The 16,808-nt window shown below is 41.7% G+C and overlaps 4 protein-coding genes across 5 annotated transcripts; 1 reads left to right on the forward strand and 3 right to left on the reverse strand.

The window, feature by feature from the left end:
* The first annotated feature begins 359 nt into the window (after positions 1 to 359).
* Positions 360 to 4,733, forward strand: prcc (proline rich mitotic checkpoint control factor). Its single transcript, XM_056418068.1, has 7 exons — positions 360 to 1,117; positions 1,208 to 1,261; positions 1,957 to 2,433; positions 2,612 to 2,704; positions 2,842 to 2,988; positions 3,387 to 3,452; positions 4,046 to 4,733. The coding sequence occupies exons 1-7, from the start codon at positions 818 to 820 to the stop codon at positions 4,130 to 4,132; spliced, it is 1,224 nt and encodes a 407-aa protein (XP_056274043.1). The 5' UTR covers positions 360 to 817; the 3' UTR covers positions 4,133 to 4,733.
* Positions 4,734 to 6,317: 1,584 nt separating this feature from the next.
* On the reverse strand, positions 6,318 to 9,067 carry mrpl9 (mitochondrial ribosomal protein L9). Its single transcript, XM_056418077.1, has 7 exons — positions 8,843 to 9,067; positions 7,865 to 8,024; positions 7,643 to 7,767; positions 7,501 to 7,554; positions 7,243 to 7,344; positions 7,039 to 7,122; positions 6,318 to 6,652 (listed from the first exon to the last, which is right to left on the reverse strand). Exons 1-7 carry the CDS (start codon positions 8,921 to 8,923, stop codon positions 6,395 to 6,397), a joined length of 864 nt encoding a protein of 287 aa, XP_056274052.1. The 5' UTR covers positions 8,924 to 9,067; the 3' UTR covers positions 6,318 to 6,394.
* An 823-nt stretch (positions 9,068 to 9,890) lies between these two features.
* On the reverse strand, positions 9,891 to 11,600 carry LOC130196639 (transmembrane protein 272-like). The gene is made up of 4 exons (XM_056418926.1): positions 11,551 to 11,600; positions 11,410 to 11,460; positions 11,079 to 11,270; positions 9,891 to 10,607 (listed from the first exon to the last, which is right to left on the reverse strand). The coding sequence occupies exons 1-4, from the start codon at positions 11,564 to 11,566 to the stop codon at positions 10,345 to 10,347; spliced, it is 522 nt and encodes a 173-aa protein (XP_056274901.1). The 5' UTR covers positions 11,567 to 11,600; the 3' UTR covers positions 9,891 to 10,344.
* A 715-nt stretch (positions 11,601 to 12,315) lies between these two features.
* si:dkey-266f7.9 (uncharacterized protein LOC100006223 homolog) lies at positions 12,316 to 15,816 on the reverse strand. 2 transcript variants are annotated; one of them, XM_056416982.1, is made up of 5 exons: positions 15,536 to 15,816; positions 14,819 to 14,854; positions 14,243 to 14,326; positions 13,537 to 14,107; positions 12,316 to 13,137 (listed from the first exon to the last, which is right to left on the reverse strand). In XM_056416982.1, the coding sequence occupies exons 3-5, from the start codon at positions 14,308 to 14,310 to the stop codon at positions 12,691 to 12,693; spliced, it is 1,086 nt and encodes a 361-aa protein (XP_056272957.1). In that variant the 5' UTR covers positions 14,311 to 14,326; positions 14,819 to 14,854; positions 15,536 to 15,816; the 3' UTR covers positions 12,316 to 12,690. The 2 variants fall into 2 exon arrangements, with proteins under 2 accessions (XP_056272957.1, XP_056272952.1); XM_056416977.1 differs by lacking the exons at positions 14,819 to 14,854; positions 15,536 to 15,816 and having other exon boundaries at positions 14,243 to 14,388.
* Between the last annotated feature and the right edge of the window lie 992 nt (positions 15,817 to 16,808).

Genomic DNA, 16,808 nt, shown 5'->3' on the forward strand with positions numbered 1-16,808 from the left:
CCGACCTTGATTTATTTGTTTGAACACTGAAGACAATAAGGATAGATCAGCCAGTTTTTTTATTTCATAATACAAGCTAAACAAGGCAATCCAGTTGCAGACGAGGACTGTGGCCATGTTGTTGTTGTTTTGTTTTTTACCTGTTTATAAAACTATTGAGGAAAATAAAAAAAATGTAAAACGTTTTTGAATTACTTGGATTTGTCATGTTTATTGGATTTAGTAAACTGTTGCTGTACATTGATGGTTATACACACTCGGTCCTTCGGGGGCGACAATGTCCTCGAGTTGTTTACCAACTAACACAAACCGAAGAAGAAGAATAAGAAAGCTGCGCAGAAAGCTGCGCAGTGGCCGTTTCTTCAATCATGGCTGATGGAGGCGAATGTTTTGATGGAGTCCAGGGACCAACAAAAAGCTCCGCTTTTGTGCTGTAAATCACAGCTGCTGCCTCAACCGACGTCATATTATGTGCAGTAAGAGATCTGAGACGAATTTTCTTTGACCCAGCCGGAAAAGGGCCAGTTAGCCGATACCGTCTGCTGCAGCGGCCTAGCTAACGTTAGCTTGCGTTGTTGAGTGAGCTCAGTGCGCGGCCCTCTCTCAACCCGATTTGTGTTCTTCATGCTGCAGCTCCACCGGGACTTATTTCACCTTTATAGTCACATGTACAGAAGAGTATCGTAGCTTTTTTAAATAGATGGAGTTAGTTCGAAGCAAAGTGTGAGTACGGCTGCTTGAGACTGACCCTAGGGGGAGTGGTTATCCATGACCAAGAGTTCCTGCACAATACTATTCTTTAATATTGTCAGCGAACATGTCTCTAGTCGCCTATGGCAGCAGTGACGAGAGTGACTCGGAGGAATCTTCCGCCGCACCGCAGAGCAAAGGGCTCTTCTCGGTGCTGCCTGCTCCGAAAAAGCCAAGATCGACAGGAGGAAGCGGGGGACCGAGAAAGGAGATTAAAGCGAGCCGTTCACCGGGGAACAGCACGTCCAACGATGATCTGACGGTAGAGCCGCAGCCATCTAAAGAAGGCTTATTTTCTAGTCTGCCTAAGCCGAGGAAGCGAACAGAGCCCGTCAAGATCACTGTGCCGCAGATCCAGAGACGGGATGTGAGTGTGGAGTCGTATCAAACAGTTTGCTTACACACGGTGCCGCTCCTGTTGGCTGTACTTCATAATCTCTTTTGTTGTTGTCTACAGCCAGACTCTGACGATGATAATGATGAACCAGTAAAGAAGAAAGTACAACCTCAGGTAAGAATGTCTCACCCTGTTGTTACATTTCTGTCAACTGAATTGTTCTTACCACAGCTACTTTGACAACTGTTTAAGTAACACTCGAGTTGAATTCCCATTCAAACGAAGCTTTCTCATCTCTGAGACCCAACATCAGAATCAGAAAGATGTATTAGCTATGTGTGTTACACACAAAACAATTGACTTGGTGGCTGGTGTGTACACATTAGACAAACAAACAAAACAACAACAATCAAAAACAATCAACAGTCAACATATAAGATAAAATAAATCTGTTCATGAGGGTCAGTGGGGGTCAACATATGCTCTATATCACCGATACTACAGGAATAATTCAGCTTTCATACGTGACCTTCTTGACATTATGAGATTGTGCACGTGATATAAAGCTTATCTGTGACCTAATAAAAGCCCCAGTGTTGAACGCTGAACACATTTTTATTGTTTTGACAGAGCCGTTAATGGTACGCGAGTCAGCTAAGATTTGACTCTGCTTCTTTTGTGTCTGATATTCTTTGCAACATTTACACTTCAAGAGGCTAACAAATACACCCTGAAAAGGAGGGAATCAATGACCTGCATATATTACGTAATGCCTTTGTCTGGTAGAAACAGTATCAAACCACAAGATGTGGCTGGCATTCCCTGAACTCGCATTGCCCGGTTTCATCCACACGTCTCGTCTCTTCCAGGGTACAGGCCTTTCATCTCTCCTCCCACAACCCAGAAACATGAGCATGAAGTCGATGAACAGATCCCTGGTTCCTCACACACTCACCAAGCGCCAAGAACCAAAAGGACCAAATTCTGGAAAGCCCGCTCAGGGTCTGCTTGGTTCTAGTGCATCTCCCTCTGCTATCAAAGCTGCGGCAAAGTCCGCCGCCCTGCAGGTGGCTCGACAAATAGCCTCCGAGGATAAAGAGGAGGACATAACTCCACAGAACTACTTTTCTCTGGGCGAGAGCTCCCCGCCTCTCCCTGCAGTCGACCCAAGTTTAGAACCTGAGCAAGGAGCCATCGCGGAACCTCTTGCACTTGCCCCTGGAGATGAGCCGGGTCAGTCAGACGCCCCGCTCGATTTTGGGGGGAACCAGGAGGGAGCTGGTCCATGGGTAGGTCAATATCCTCCGTATGAACAGGCCATGGAAGGCCCCGGAGCTCGCCCTGAGGTAATCATGACTCATAATGTACCTTGTACTGTTTATATACAGCAGCCACATGGCTTTAGACTCTAATTGGGGGATTGAGGGCTGGCCAGAGCCCCCCAACCCACCCCCCACCATCATGAAATGAGACTAGTTCTGTGACATTAAAGCAAAAATAAACCAAACATGTTCTCCTCTATAGGGATACTATAATGAGCCATTCTTCCAAGATCCTGAAACCGGATCGGCAGAAGCTGGAGAGCCTGGCAGCTCTGCCATGTTTGAGGATGAAGCGGTAAGACGTTGCTGCTTCTTTCATTTGTATTTGTTTTTGCGTTACATCTCCATACTTTATACATTGGTTAATTATTGGTAATTTTGGGGCTGCATCAGTTGTTTTACTGACGTAAGCTATTTCCTCTTGTGCTTTAGTTCATGCGACTGCAGGGGAAACGGAACAGGGGAAAAGAGGAGATCAAGTTCCTGGAGATCAAAGGAGACGACCAGCTAAGTGGCAACAAGCAGTGGATGACCAAGAGCATGACGGAGGAGAAGCAGACCCGTCAGTCCTTCAGCAAGGTGACCTGAGTAGATCTCTCTGACTGTGGGCTCTGATGGGGTTGGGGGTTGTTCCGTTTTTTGCTTGTGGAAAAGTCGAGATAGGGAACACCTCAAGCCCTCCAGTCATAACATGTTTGACATGGTGGGAACTAAAAACATGTTTCACTGCCTGATCCTGCAGACATAATGTGGACTTCTCTAACTCGAACAGTCACAAAAAAGGAAAAGATCATTGTCATATAAATCTTGAGGTTCATACCAAACTAAACCATGTTGTGAACATTATTTAATGCGGGTCAAATGGCATAACATGTCCTGATTGCTCTGAGAAACATGTACGACAACACATGTACTACATCACCGTTAAACTTAATGTATCATCGAATTTGTTCTCCCTTTTTGTTTCATTTCTGCAGAAAAATAGAGAACAGCCTACAGGACAGCAGCGACGCAAGCATCAGATAACATATCTCATTCACCAGGTGAGTGCTGCACAGTCCGGGAAACGCTGCATTCAAGTTCGTCTGAGGGGAGAAGGGATTCAGAGTTCATTGATGTTGCCCAAAACAAATGTAACATATTGTAGCTAATGCAAGAGCTTCTCGAGCTTCTCGAGCTTCTAGTTAGACGGACTTGGCAACATTTGAAATGTGTACATCATTTCTCAGTTGGTTGGGCAGGTGAAACAGCAGCAGGCTGAGAGCACCAACATACCAAGAGTGTGTGAAATGTCTGCAAACATTGAAGTCCGAGTTGTTGGCTTCCCTGCTTGTTTCTGTCAAGCATTGTGTTGACGATTGTACACCTGTGGTTCATACAGGAGGCTACAGAGACAGGCCTACATAAGACATTCATAAAAGCTCCAAATAGTTGCCAAACTACTCATTACTTCAAATGTCGCTTTCTGTTAAACATTGAAAGTATGTGGCTATGCATTCACTTTGGGTGGTGTTTCAGTTGTACGCACCCCCAGCTAGTATTCAACGTTCTGATTAATGCACAGGTTAAGATTTATTCAAGCCGTTTAATATTTTTTTCTTATGTTTGTATTCACTTAATTGTCTTTTTTTCACAGGCAAAGGAACGCGAGTTGGAGCTGAAGAACAGCTGGGCAGATAACAAGCTCTCCCGCCGGCAGACACAGGCCAAATACGGTTTCTAAATGTCACACTGTGGACTCGTGGTGACGCGTGGAAACCCTGCACCAGAAAGTAGAATAGAGCTTTTCCAGATTTCCCCACACACTTGTGGAAAACTGGTGTTTGGGGAGAAACTACACACACCGTAATACAGATTTTTCCCACCTGTATTTGTGTTAAATTGTTATTATTCAGTAGTTTGCGCAACTGTTTCATACGGTGTTACTTTTGTACGGAAAATCCAGTCGCTGTCGTTAACCTTCCTCTCCCAATAATTTACAGTAAATATAGGCTCTGTATCTACAAATGCAATTGTAAGGCACCTTTGGCCAGTCAGTGGCAGAGATGATATAGTGTCACCCTCAAGTGGCCATTTAAAAAATAAAAAAAATCCTTTGGAATTTCCGAACGACTCCCGTTGAGTGATGAATACGAACACCTCCACAACACGGTTTGGTTCTCTGGCAGTCGCAACATGTTGGTAAAACGTTGCCTTTGAGAAATGAACCGGAGGCGATAGAAGGATGTGAAGCATTACATATTTTTGTAATAACGAATAAAGATGTTGGAATACTACATATGCTGCAGTTGCTCAGAGACTCATTAAAGTAAGGATATAAAGTGTCCCATGTCTGTCGCTGTTATTTCATCTCGAGTTTGTAATTCAGCTCCTGTTCTTCTCCAGCAGATTTGTGAACGAGCGTACCTGCATAAGTTGCCAGAGAACCAAACACATTTCACCTCCAGCTGGTTCTCTAAAACTGGACCGTTTGTCAGTTTTATCCGGCTGCATCCAGCATGCATCTTAACCTTCCTGTTACCGTAGGGTCAATTTGACCCCATTCAATGTTTAACCCTCCTGTTACCTTTATATTTACTGACATTTTACCCTTGGGGTCAATTTGACCCCAGCAATTAAAACCTCCAGAAAATTATTAGAATTAAAATTGTTTTCCAAATTTAAGTGTGAGGTACTTTATGTTTGTTTGTTGACTACTTAAATAGCCCTTTAAATATATACAAAAGTTGATATTTCTTATGTTTGACACAGTGAAAAACAGCCTGGGGTCAAATTGACCCGAAAGAACACCGACATTAAACATTGAATGGGGTCAAATTGACCCTAAGGTAACAGGAGGGTTAAGTGATTTAGTTGTTTTCTGTTCAATAAAACAAGTCTTTCTTTAATTGTGACTGGCAGTGGCAACACATTTGGCCTCTTCATGCCGCTCTAACTAGCAGTCGCATTAACGCCAGAGTTGTCAGTTTTTGAATGCGGAGGAGCGGTCGTCAGGAAGACACTGCTGTTTAAATTAGTCTGTGTGGCTTGTCCTCTGCTAGTGAAACTAAATTTTTCAAACACACTGAAGACTTTTGTGAAGGGAAACTGAGCTGTTCAATGTGGTGAAACAAAAATACTGCCAATCTCTCCAGTTTTGGAGAATATTGCAGATTTCTGGTTTTCTCATGGATTGGATGTACAGATGGTTCTTTTCCCATCATGCAAAGAAGCCGTTTAGCTTTCTTTACCAAAGCAATAGTTGTTTTCTGGCTTTCTTTCCTCCTATAACAACGAAATGAGTACGTCACCCTGTATCAATACTTTATTTGATTTTTAAGTTGAAAATAGAGTAGACATGTCAACTCCTGATCCTGGTTGCTTCTATTTGCATTATTACATTACACAGATTACTTTATATATAAACTGATGGCAGCAGCTCTGTAGCTTTCTACCATAACTGCACCAACACACGCACAACCGGATCTGACTCAGGACTGACATTTGGCAAAAAACTTACCAGCAGTCCAGGAATATCAATTGCTTCCATCCTTCTTAGTTTCAGTTAATTGCCTGTAGAGCCTGTGTGACATCCTCACATTAACTTTCAGATGGAATATAAATGAGTTGCAGCTTTGTCTTCTTCTTCCATGACACCTATTGGTCAGTGCAACGGGTGTCTGTGTTGAAATAACATTTCTATAAAACTAAGTACATATTGATGCTCTCGATTTACATCAGCAGGTTTCATAAAAAGATTGACAAAGCATATTGAGGACTCAGTTCATGTTGGATGGCTTTACTGGGAAGAAACAATATTTCCTTTTTTTACTCCTTTAGCCAATTATTTTGTTGTGTGTGGTAGTTAAAATTGAAATAATAAATGTGTTCATTCATTTGTTCATGAATGACAGATAATGACACAGACAACAGCTTTGATTCATTTATATTGTGTATTATAAACAATATCCATTTTAGTTCCACACACGTCTTCATTTTCAGTCCTTTAATCTTTTTTCGAGCCGTCACTTGGTGGTGCCGTTGTGTCTTCACTCGTCTGTGTACTCGCTGCCGTTTCCTCTTCTGCAGTTTCGCTGACTTGACTCTCAGAGTCTTTACCCGCTTCAGTTTCCACAGCAGCAGGATCGGAGATATCTGCAGCCGCCTGCTGCTTTTGTGCCTTCAGCTCCCGCCGATGATCAGCAGACTGGTCCTCGTACGGCACCACGGAAATGGGGATGCGAACTTTGTCCAATCCATTAACCTGGAGGACAAAAAATATGAAGGATAAGCACTCTGGTCTGTAGAATAACGGCCGTAGCCTGCTCCTGTTTGTGATTCACGGAGAGTGCCATGAAGACGAGCTCTTGGTGGAGAGACATTAACAAAAAATTAAGTGTCACGGTAATTCTCAACAGAAAATGTTAATGTCTTATATGTGACTGCTGCATTTTGCAATAATATCTTAATGTGTTTGTTATTGCAACATACAGTGCCCATATGTAAACATATATTATTTGACACTTTAAAGAGTAGCTGGTTTTGAATCATTTTCTACCAACTACTAAAATGGCATCCAAAGCTGCTGTTGCTTCAAACGTTTGGTAAATTAATCAAGTATGTGATGCACTGAAGAAGATCGTTTCTTACCGTAACTTCACACCAGTAGTCCCCCAAGTCCTTGACCGACTCAAAAGGGAAATTCAATGCACGAGGTGGAATCACAACTCTCAGCTGAGGAAAAGGTTCATTCAGGTCCATAAAACAATGATGTGCATGTTCAGCACAGGCACTTACTTAATGTCCAAAGGGACAAAACACGGCTGAGAAGACAAGAGACGAAGACGGCCATACCTTCTTCTGAAACTGCCTGCTGAGGATCTCCTTATTGACCTGGAATTCCTCCACAGGGATTTGGTTTATCTTTAACTTGCAGCATTTCAGGAGCTCCACGGTCTGTACAACATATACATGTAAATATTTATCAGCAAACCTTTGTTTAAAAACTGACAGCGGTTAAGTACCTTTCAGCTCTTAAATAATGTGACCAGCAGAGAGGACCTAAGTAGTGAAGAAAATGTGGAAACAATGAAATGCTTCGAGAAGACTCACCAATTCTCCAGTGCGTGTCTGGGTTCTTTCCTCTGGCGCCCCCTCGCGCAGAAGCTGTTGGTAGAATGAATTTTTGTTTCATCTATACATTGCCATCTAATGTGTGTGGAAATAACTGACTGTATTGAAATGGAGCACACACCCGTAACTCCTCGGCAAACATCTGTTTGTTCTCCGGTGATGGATACACGCCGAAGCCTTGGGGCAGCAGCTTATTTCTTCCGACAGACTTCTTCACAAACACAGTGTCCCCTCGCCCACCGAACTCTGTGAGAAAAGAAACCAAAGTTCGTTGATTACTTTAAATTGTTTCAATGGGCTTGTGAAAAGCAACGGTGAGAGATTTGTTTTCGTCGATACTCACTGGGTACCGTCTGAGTCAGGATGAGCTCCATCTTCTCCTTGGGAGCACATTTGAGGTCTTCAACCAACTTGTAGATTCGGTGTCTTCGGGGGTGAAGCCTCGGCGGACTGCCTACTTTAGATAAGGGCACCTGCCACCACCGCTCCACCACCACCGTGTTCTGTTGGAAACACACTTTTAAAGTCTTGTAGTCGTCACAAAATCCTGACTATGTTAATATTGTGAATTTCTTCTCTTATGGCTCTCCAGCAGAACACTGGAATGATGAAGTTATTGAAGCTGGACCCAGTTATTCAGACTTCCCCAGTTACTCAACACCAACTCATAGTCTACATGTGTTTTAATTTTTTTATACAGTACTTTTTGCTATGACAGGTGCAAGACACGTCGAGTTTAATGGCCACCTTTAGATGGCATGTTTTTGTTTTTGCTAAACACCAATGTTAAAAAATGTCCAACTTGTTTTTAAAGTAAACAATGATCTCAAAGGATGAGCAGATACATTAGGAAGCAGAACATCAAACAACAATGTATGAAAATTAACTAATTAATTATATAATATGTTCAAGGAAAGGATTTCAAATCTGAAATGTTATAATTGGCTGCTTTGTCATTTTTAATTGAATATCTCTGAGTTTTGGTCTGACAAGTAGATTAAAGACATTCCCCCGGGAAGGTGTTTAGGTTCCTACTAGATGCCATTTTATAGACTAGATGATGAACAAATATATATCATTTGAATTGATCATGCAGATAACCTTTAGGTGCCAACATGATGACATGAGACTGCGCTGTCCTTCCAGTCGGACCCAGGCTGCACGTTACCTGCACATTACTGGACATCTGTTCAGGAACGATCCGAGTTATCACAGTCCTCAGTTAAGCGTTTTCAAACTACAGCTTGCTAATTATATTGTTTAAATTAAAACGCGCAGAGCCACTGGGGAGTTATTCATTACGGCGTGCAGAGACACTGACCTGAGTAGGAGTCCGAGAGAAGCTCCTGACAGCCGGCTGGCTGAGCAGGACCTGAAGGACACGGCGGCCCGAGCTCCACATGTTCAATTAACGCTGAGATTCACCCGCTTCAAAACATCGACTCAAATAAACCCGAAAGAAGGTCAACGCAGTCTGGTTTTAGGCACCTCCACCTTAAAGTGACCCCTCATTCACCAGTCAGACCAGCGCAGCATGCACGTTAGCTAAGGAATGCTAACGGTAACGAGCGGCGTTGGTTGATTCAACGGACCACATCGCCTGAAATAGTAGGCCGGAAAAAAGCCTGAATTAAAAGGCTTCTGCCACTTACTGCATTGGGGTGTGGGCCAGATGTATATATCTCTATAAAAATAAAATAAATTAAATCCTATTTCTTCCACTCAATCCTGTTGCTTTAAAAGATGGCATTACTTTTCCTGCCTCCAAAGTCATCAGGCTTAGAACACGCATGTTGTCGAGGACCAGGCCAAGAGACTGAACTCAAGCCTGCTCAATAATATTCTTCCTCTTGATATTCTTATAATGAAGTAGTATAATGTCTGGTTTTGATAAGCTGAGAAGGGCAATTGTAAATGTTATGATCAGTGGGGGAATGTAACTAGTAGTATTTTAGTAGTAGTATATTTACCTAAGTACAAATTCATAGTAGGCTACTTTACTTGAATATTTGTATTTATTCAACTTTGTACTTCTACTTCATGACATCTCGGAGAAACATGTTGTATTTCTTACTCCACTACATTTGTCTGGCAGCTTTAGTTAAAGTTAATTTGCACATTACAATATTTCAAACACTTCTGAACAGCCCAAACTGAACAACAGTGTATAAAAGAGTTAAAGTGAACTCTGATCCAAACAAATACACACATTTAATATCTATATATAAAAGTAAAACACTGACAGAGGTCATGTTTCTGAAAAATGTTTGCTTTATATCGGTATTGTTTGTAGTCCAATTACCTCATTTTCTGTTTTTCAGTTCAGTGGTGAAATCTATTCTCTGTTATGCTTAAACGAGTTCACTGAAGTCAGGTTTAATGGCTAAGGTAGCAACGGTCAGTGAGAGAGGATCTGTATCTGGATTTGTAATAACTTTATCACAGAGAATGTTTGTAAAAACAAACACATATGAGGAGAATATAAAAACACTGTATTAAAAACAATTTATTCTCCATTTCAATGCTGAATCAATATTTGCGGCCACTAGATTATCTAACAACTTCTCTTCTATCGGCTCAAATGTTAACTGCTTCCTGTTGTGATCAAACAGTGCTGTTCCTAAATGTAACCACACACCATGTAGATGAATAATAATGTTGAATTAAGGTGGACAGAGCTCCTTGAAAACAACCCTTGAAATGTTGCAAAAATGTTATTTAAATCTCAAGTGAAGTAAGGCCACTTTCTTCAATTGTTTACAGGAGGAGTGCACACTAATAATACATTATTTAGGCATTAGAAAATATGAAAAAACATATGCATCACACATCACCACCAGCGGGTTCATGAGAATCACTTGTGGCCCCATAGAAAGAATAGCGGTTGGGTATCAGTCTGTGTCCTGACATGACCATCTTACAGCAGGTCAGCAGAGCGAAGCAACAACTGCAGATGAACATGAGGGTGGTGGCGACCCACACCAAGGTGGTGATAGCGAAGGCCAACTGGTAGGTTGTCTTGTGGCAGTATCGCAATGTTCCGGGTGTGTAGTCGGGAGGATAAACAGGGTAAATCCAGGAAGTGCCTATGGGCAGAATGTTTCAATTCAACTTAAAAACTGAACTGAAAACTCAAAACACTTTTCTTAATCAATTTTTTACTGCAAGTGACTGGATCCAACATGAACACAAATGGTTGTAGTTATTTAAAATGTGGTTTAAAGTCACATTTTTTGGTCAAATCCCACACAGTCCTGGTAGAGCTTTTGAGTGTTTAACTGTTTGGGATGTTTTGTGTGACTCATTTTCAAGCCCTTGAAAACTTGTCTTTACATTAAAAATCAAGTTTTTAAGGGCTTTAATGAGTCTTGTATATGTTTTTAAACAATAGTGAAATACAACGTAGAAGAATAAAGTAGCATGACATGGAATAGTCACATTATAGTTATGTAAAGCACTTGAGTAAATAATATACTAAGTTACTTTACACCATTGGCTGAATGTCGAGTCTTGAGAAATGAAACTAAACTTAACATTCCTGCTACATTTTCTCTCACCTACAAAGAACCAGACGAAAGTGAAGAGGTGCAGGGCGGCCGTGAAGGCCGAGCACATGATGGAGGGCTTGTCGTCCCCCCAGCTGTTCCAGGTGTAGGTCAGAGACAGAGATAGGAGGTGGCTTGCTCCCAGCACTATCAGGTAAATGGGGATGTTTGGTTGCACTGGACAACGGCTCAGATGTGTAGCCCCTGTGAAGCAGGTTTGCAATATGTTACTATTAACATGGCTTTATGAAAAAGATTAATGAAGAGTAACACTGCTTGTTGTTAAAAATCACTAAAATAATACACACAAATATGACAGTGATCAGAACAGAAGTAGACCCACCCAAACTAATGGCTGCAATCATAACCATCCACCAAATAATATTCACCACCACTGTGAGAGAGGAAGAGGGTCGAGGATTGGTATGTAAAACATAAAATAAGGCAGACACAAATGTGACGGAGAAAAAAAAAGACTTCTAACCGAGTGATGAAATCATCACGGCACTATGAGGCCTGACTTCGACATGTGGAGACGGGTTCATGTCTGTGAAGAAAGAAAGAGTCTTGTCATAGTGATACACAAACATCAACAGGAAGAGGGTCTGCAGCAGCAGTTCTACTGTACCTGCCCTACGTCTTCTTCTTCTTCTTCTCGGTGTTAGACCCTTAATCACAGTGTCAACTTTGCTCACAACATTTTTTGGCAGGAAGTTAAGACACGTTGTTCAAGGCAATAATTTCAGCAACTGTTTGGCAACACTCTGTGCTTAAAGAAGAAGCAATGATATAATCTATTATCTGATTAAAAAAACACATCTGCATGCAATTTGTGTTTGCAGCCACAAACCACTCGCATGGTGTCCTCATGCAAACCCTGCTTTTCTGAAATGTTGAGTTTTGAAATTCATCGGTCAATAAAATTGAATGATATTGCATAGTTAAGGCGTTAGTTAATGCAATGAATCCAACGCAGAAAAGACTAAGTGGTGAACTTACAGTTGCACAGAGAAAAGCACATCCTTTGGGGGGAGCTTGTTACAGAAAGTCACTGATGTGTAAAATTGGAGAAGTTCCCTTTTTAATGTGTAACATTTGCCGAGAGGGCCGTTTAAAGTATTCAGTAACATGATTTCGACAATTTTTATTTAAGGTAACATTAAACCAAGCAAAGACAATACATCCAAAGTGATCTAGCAATCTGCGTCAGTAAGAAGGTGGCTCCAGTGGGTTTTGTGATGCAAAGGTTGACACTCCAACAAACCCAGAACAGGATGTCAACACAACCTCTGCAGCAGCACGCCGCCATGTGACAATGACGCACACGACTTCACACAACCCGGCGCTGATCATCTGTCAGACTGGAGTTATTTTTCTCCAGTGGAGAAGAACATTATTGGTATTTATTTAGCTTATTTAATTTTTTTCAGTTGTCAAATGAACTTCCTGGTGATGTATACCAGTTATAATGCACTTTACCAGTTTTTACTGCAGTTTATTTATTGTACATAATTTCACATTTATTTTGAATGCATTATTTATTTGTTCCCAGTATCTTTGTTGAATGACACAATGAGAAAGTACAATTGAGATTATGTCACTGACAGTAGAATAGTGGTTCCACCTATTGAATCCCATATTGATGCCTCATCGACAGGTCCATTCTTCCCTCATGCTTGACTTTGACTCGGACATTAAACTTAAAATATCTGGTCATCTTCTTTTTCAGTTGAGAAACTATATATTTCAAACTGGTCTTGCCAAAAACTGAGCGAAAGGCCTTTTTGTTCTTTTTTGCCTCTTTCAGTTGGAAGTCGATGATTGTTTGAATCATGGGAGCAGCCGGGAAGTCCATGCATACGATTCCAAGGCGCTGGTTCAGGTCCGTCTTGTTGCCCACGTAGTCGTGCAGCTGTGCGTTGATGCGCTGAGCGACGGCTCTGGGATGCGCAAACAAACCAGCTCCACTGCTGAAGGTCAGAAACATCCGGGCCGGGTTGCCCACAGGTGCAGCCACCAGGTGCTGATAGACGCTCTGCCATTTCTCCTTCACATGCAGAAGTGTGTGTACCTACGGGGAACAGCAAAAAACAATCATTTAGATTCTTTCTGCATTTCTATGAACTTGTAATGATGCGGGATATGTTTCGGTCCTGCTCCTTTCTGATGTACGTGGTTTTCGAGTTTAACTCTTTGACCACCATATTCGCTAACTGAGCTGTAGTGGTGGCCTTCTCTACATTGCTTGCTCAGCAACTGATTCCCCTCAGTTTATACATTCCGGCTGGAGGATGAAGGGGTACACCTCAAACTCAAATAGATAAACCATAATCTGGGCTGAACTGAAACATTTGATGAGATCTAGCAAACTTCTCTGCTTCAGTTGTCGTCTTTTCTCTTTTTGTTGTGCGCTAGAGTTGTTTTGGATGCACGTGACACCTTTGTATGAATGAATCATATATCTTCGTACTCTCCAGTCATCTGCTATGTCCAAGGAATCATAGCGCATCCCCAAGTCTGGCCCAGGAAAGTCTTGCAGGACGACGAGCTTCCCTCGGGCCTCTCCCATGGTCGGCACGAGCCGGCTGTGCCACAGAAGGTCCCAGTCGGCGTAGCGACGGACGTAGTCGACCACTGCCCCGTAGATGTCATACGTCTCACTGTACTCCTCCTTCACGCGCATCAGCACCGTCTCACTAGGATACTCCACGAGGAAGTCGGCCACGCCCTCCAGCACGTGGCCGAAGTGCGCCCACTGATAAGACACCCCGTGATGGATGGTGAGGTTGCCATTGAAGTAACGGACACGGACGTCCAGGAAGCGGACGCCGGCTCGGAGCTGGGAGGCTAAGCTCCAGGTCTGGCACTCTGCAAAGACGCCACCGTACAGAGCCATGGTGTTGTGGGTCCCCGGCATCGTGACCTCAGACAGCGGTTGATCATCAGGGAGGCTCGCCATCCAGGACGGGTTGAGGAACTCCGGGCTGGGTGTGTCATCATAGTCAGGTCTCTGAATGGCCCCGCGACTCAAACCAATAATACTGGAACAAATAACAGAGATTTGTCACGAATAGTTTTTTTGTGGTAAATATATCAAGATGTGTCTCGTTCTCAGAGAATGTTGAACGTTGGTCGTCTTATTGTTCATTATTTTAAAGCCCTTTCAATTTACTCACCCAACTAGCAGCAACAGCTCAATTAACCTCTTCTGCATTTTCACTGGACCTCCTCTGATGCCGCCCATCCTTGATTGATCAGTTCTGATTATCAGCAGAGACAATGGCAGGAAAAATACCACTGAGATCAGCATTTAGTTCAATGTAATGTGAATAAGAAATTGGCCAACAAGATGATATTTAAACTAGATCAATAAATGACTGGTCAACAGAACAACTAGAGAAATAACCAAAACATATTGAAATGTATGAAGGACAGACAACACATTGTCACTAAAAATGTATATATATATATATAAATATTAGTTTAAATATCTATTGAAGATAAAACTGTTTAAATTATTGTAAAACAAAATGAACCACTGACTCTAATGCTCTCAATTAGTAAATACAAGCCACTATAAAAACTAAACAAAGCGTGGAAACAATCCGACCCCGGCCTGAGCTGAGATCGACCTCAGCTGACCCCTCCAGGCCATTTCAATGGCAGGCTTAAACTGAACCCAACCGTCCACCGCTGCTGCGGAAAACCTGCTGATGTGTTGATGTGCTGCTCTCGTCCGCTCCGCTTCATACCTGAAACCAGAAGGTTACCGTCCTCTGTCCGGTCGCCTGGGGAAAGAAAGAGGGAGAGAGAGGATGGGGTCAGAGGCAAAATGACAGCGTGTCGACCTGTGACGCTATTGTGGGAAATAATATAGAGGAGCAGCTGAGCGCCATATTACAGAGCAGGGGTGGGAGGGGAGGAGAGGGTTCTGTGTATGTGTGCGGTATTCATCTGAACATGTTTCTCATTTTTTAAATTTTATTTGAGTTAAAACAGTATTCAGGGTTTTGTCTGTGCATCAACTACAGGTGAATGTTTTCCCACACGGATTATTATCAGTTAGGGAAAACCCCAAAATAAGCTCAAAATGTATGAGATGTGTGTTAATACAGAAGAAAGAATTTCACTAGAGCACTTGGGTCGTTTAATGTGAAAAAAAGAAGAAATAATTTAAAGTAGTAAGGTGTACACAAACAGATTGTGTGACAATTTATTTAAATTATAGAAATGGATAAGGAAAAAAAACACACTGAGAATATTGTATTTTGTAATTATGTCATATAATAAATCTTGAAGGTCACAAACAGATTCAGATTGGTTTGGTCACATTTGTCCAAATATTCCAGAAACGCAAACAAGATGTGATACATAAACTTATGTTTGATAATCATCTGTGATCGTAGAGGAATACAAAACCACTCCCAACTGGTGTTTTCATCTTTGAAACATCCACAGGACATGCTCACATCATTCAGGATCCTCAATCTGTTGCTTTTTGAAAGAAAGAACAATAAAAGGAGAAAGGTGTGAAACACGATTACAGTGAGCAACGTGCGCTTCAGTTAGACCTTGAAGAAGCAGCGATGGTCCAGGAGGATGTCTTCTTGCATATTGGATGGTGAAGCTGAACTCTGTGCTCCAGTTTCTCTTCTTTCCCAGTTAAAAATCCAGCTAGGAGTAAAATAAGTTTGTAAATTTGAAAGGTTGATTGTTCATGTACCTCAGATAGTTTAAGGTTATTGTCCAATGCTGCAACAACCAATGTTGCACCACCTGCCATGACACATTCCTTGTATGTGAAAACATACTTGGCAATAAAAGGTTCTGATTCTGACGTCCTCTTAGGGAACGTGCATCTGGTATGTGTGTGTTGTGTGTGTGTGTGTGTGTGTGATTCTGGGAATGTAGTACGTGGGAAAGTCTGCAGATGTTTTCTCATATCACTATGAACAGAGGTGTCCATGACCTGTGAACTCATATTTGTTTAGTCGTAAATGATTATTGAGAACGGATTAAAAATGTCTGCAGATATTATTCAACAATCAGCCCAGGTGAATTTAGGCCAATATTAGGAACTGATCCCACCTTCTTTGACTTTTAAACAAGTTATGCAAACATCCATTTCTTTAAAATATACTTGTGACAATTGTGTAAACAGTAACTGTATGGACATTGTTTTGATATTTCAGTTTTAAAGTAACTGTGTAATTAAGTGTATTTCAGCTACTTTGTGTTACATGCATATTCCATTTTATATATAGTATAAATTAAGAGTGTATTGTTATTTTTTCGTGAATAACACACCAACAAATCTAGTTCAACCTAAATAACTGAATCAAATGAATTTCAATCAAGTCTTATGTAAAAGGTAAACAAAATAAATGAATTGAAAATGGATTAGTATTTTGGTTTCCAAATGATGGACTGACACACACACACACACACACACACACACACACACACACACACACACACACACACACACACACACACACACACACACACACACACACACACACACACACACCCTGCTCTAGAAAAACCAGCTCTTGATATGTCTCTTGAGTTTCATCGTGTGCCTCTCTGTATCATTCTCTGCATACCTTTAGCCAGCTGTACTGTAAGGGATACTTAATGTGCTATTTATAGTGGATTGTGCACCTTTTACCATTATTGTGTAAATTTGGTCATTATAATAATTGACATATTATTTACAAAGACTATGTGAAGGAGTGAATG

The sequence above is a fragment of the Pseudoliparis swirei genome, chromosome 1 (assembly GCF_029220125.1).
Source record: "Pseudoliparis swirei isolate HS2019 ecotype Mariana Trench chromosome 1, NWPU_hadal_v1, whole genome shotgun sequence".
Taxonomy (NCBI): Eukaryota; Metazoa; Chordata; class Actinopteri; order Perciformes; family Liparidae; genus Pseudoliparis; species Pseudoliparis swirei.

Bases quoted from the DNA above. Each gene is read 5' to 3' on its own strand.
- si:dkey-266f7.9 (XM_056416977.1), bottom strand. From the start codon at position 14,376: ATGCTGATCTCAGTGGTATTTTTCCTGCCATTGTCTCTGCTGATAATC. The intron at 14,108-14,242 runs GTGAGTAAATTG...TATTTGTTCCAG, and splicing joins GAGCTGTTGCTGCTAGTTGG to TATTATTGGTTTGAGTCGCG. The intron at 13,138-13,536 runs GTACGAAGATAT...TGTTCCCCGTAG, and splicing joins ACATAGCAGATGACTGGAGA to GTACACACACTTCTGCATGT.
- mrpl9 (XM_056418077.1), bottom strand. From the start codon at position 8,923: ATGTGGAGCTCGGGCCGCCGTGTCCTTCAGGTCCTGCTCAGCCAGCCG. The intron at 7,555-7,642 runs GTGTGTGCTCCA...TTCTACCAACAG, and splicing joins TGTTTGCCGAGGAGTTACGG to CTTCTGCGCGAGGGGGCGCC. The intron at 7,123-7,242 runs GTATGGCCGTCT...CCTTTTCCTCAG, and splicing joins GCAGGCAGTTTCAGAAGAAG to CTGAGAGTTGTGATTCCACC.
- LOC130196639 (XM_056418926.1), bottom strand. The intron at 11,271-11,409 runs GTGGGTCTACTT...CCTGCTTCACAG, and splicing joins GATTGCAGCCATTAGTTTGG to GGGCTACACATCTGAGCCGT. The intron at 10,608-11,078 runs GTGAGAGAAAAT...TTCTGCCCATAG, and splicing joins TTTCGTCTGGTTCTTTGTAG to GCACTTCCTGGATTTACCCT.
- prcc (XM_056418068.1), top strand. From the start codon at position 818: ATGTCTCTAGTCGCCTATGGCAGCAGTGACGAGAGTGACTCGGAGGAA. The intron at 1,118-1,207 runs GTGAGTGTGGAG...TGTTGTCTACAG, and splicing joins CGCAGATCCAGAGACGGGAT to CCAGACTCTGACGATGATAA. The intron at 3,453-4,045 runs GTGAGTGCTGCA...TTTTTTTCACAG, and splicing joins TAACATATCTCATTCACCAG to GCAAAGGAACGCGAGTTGGA.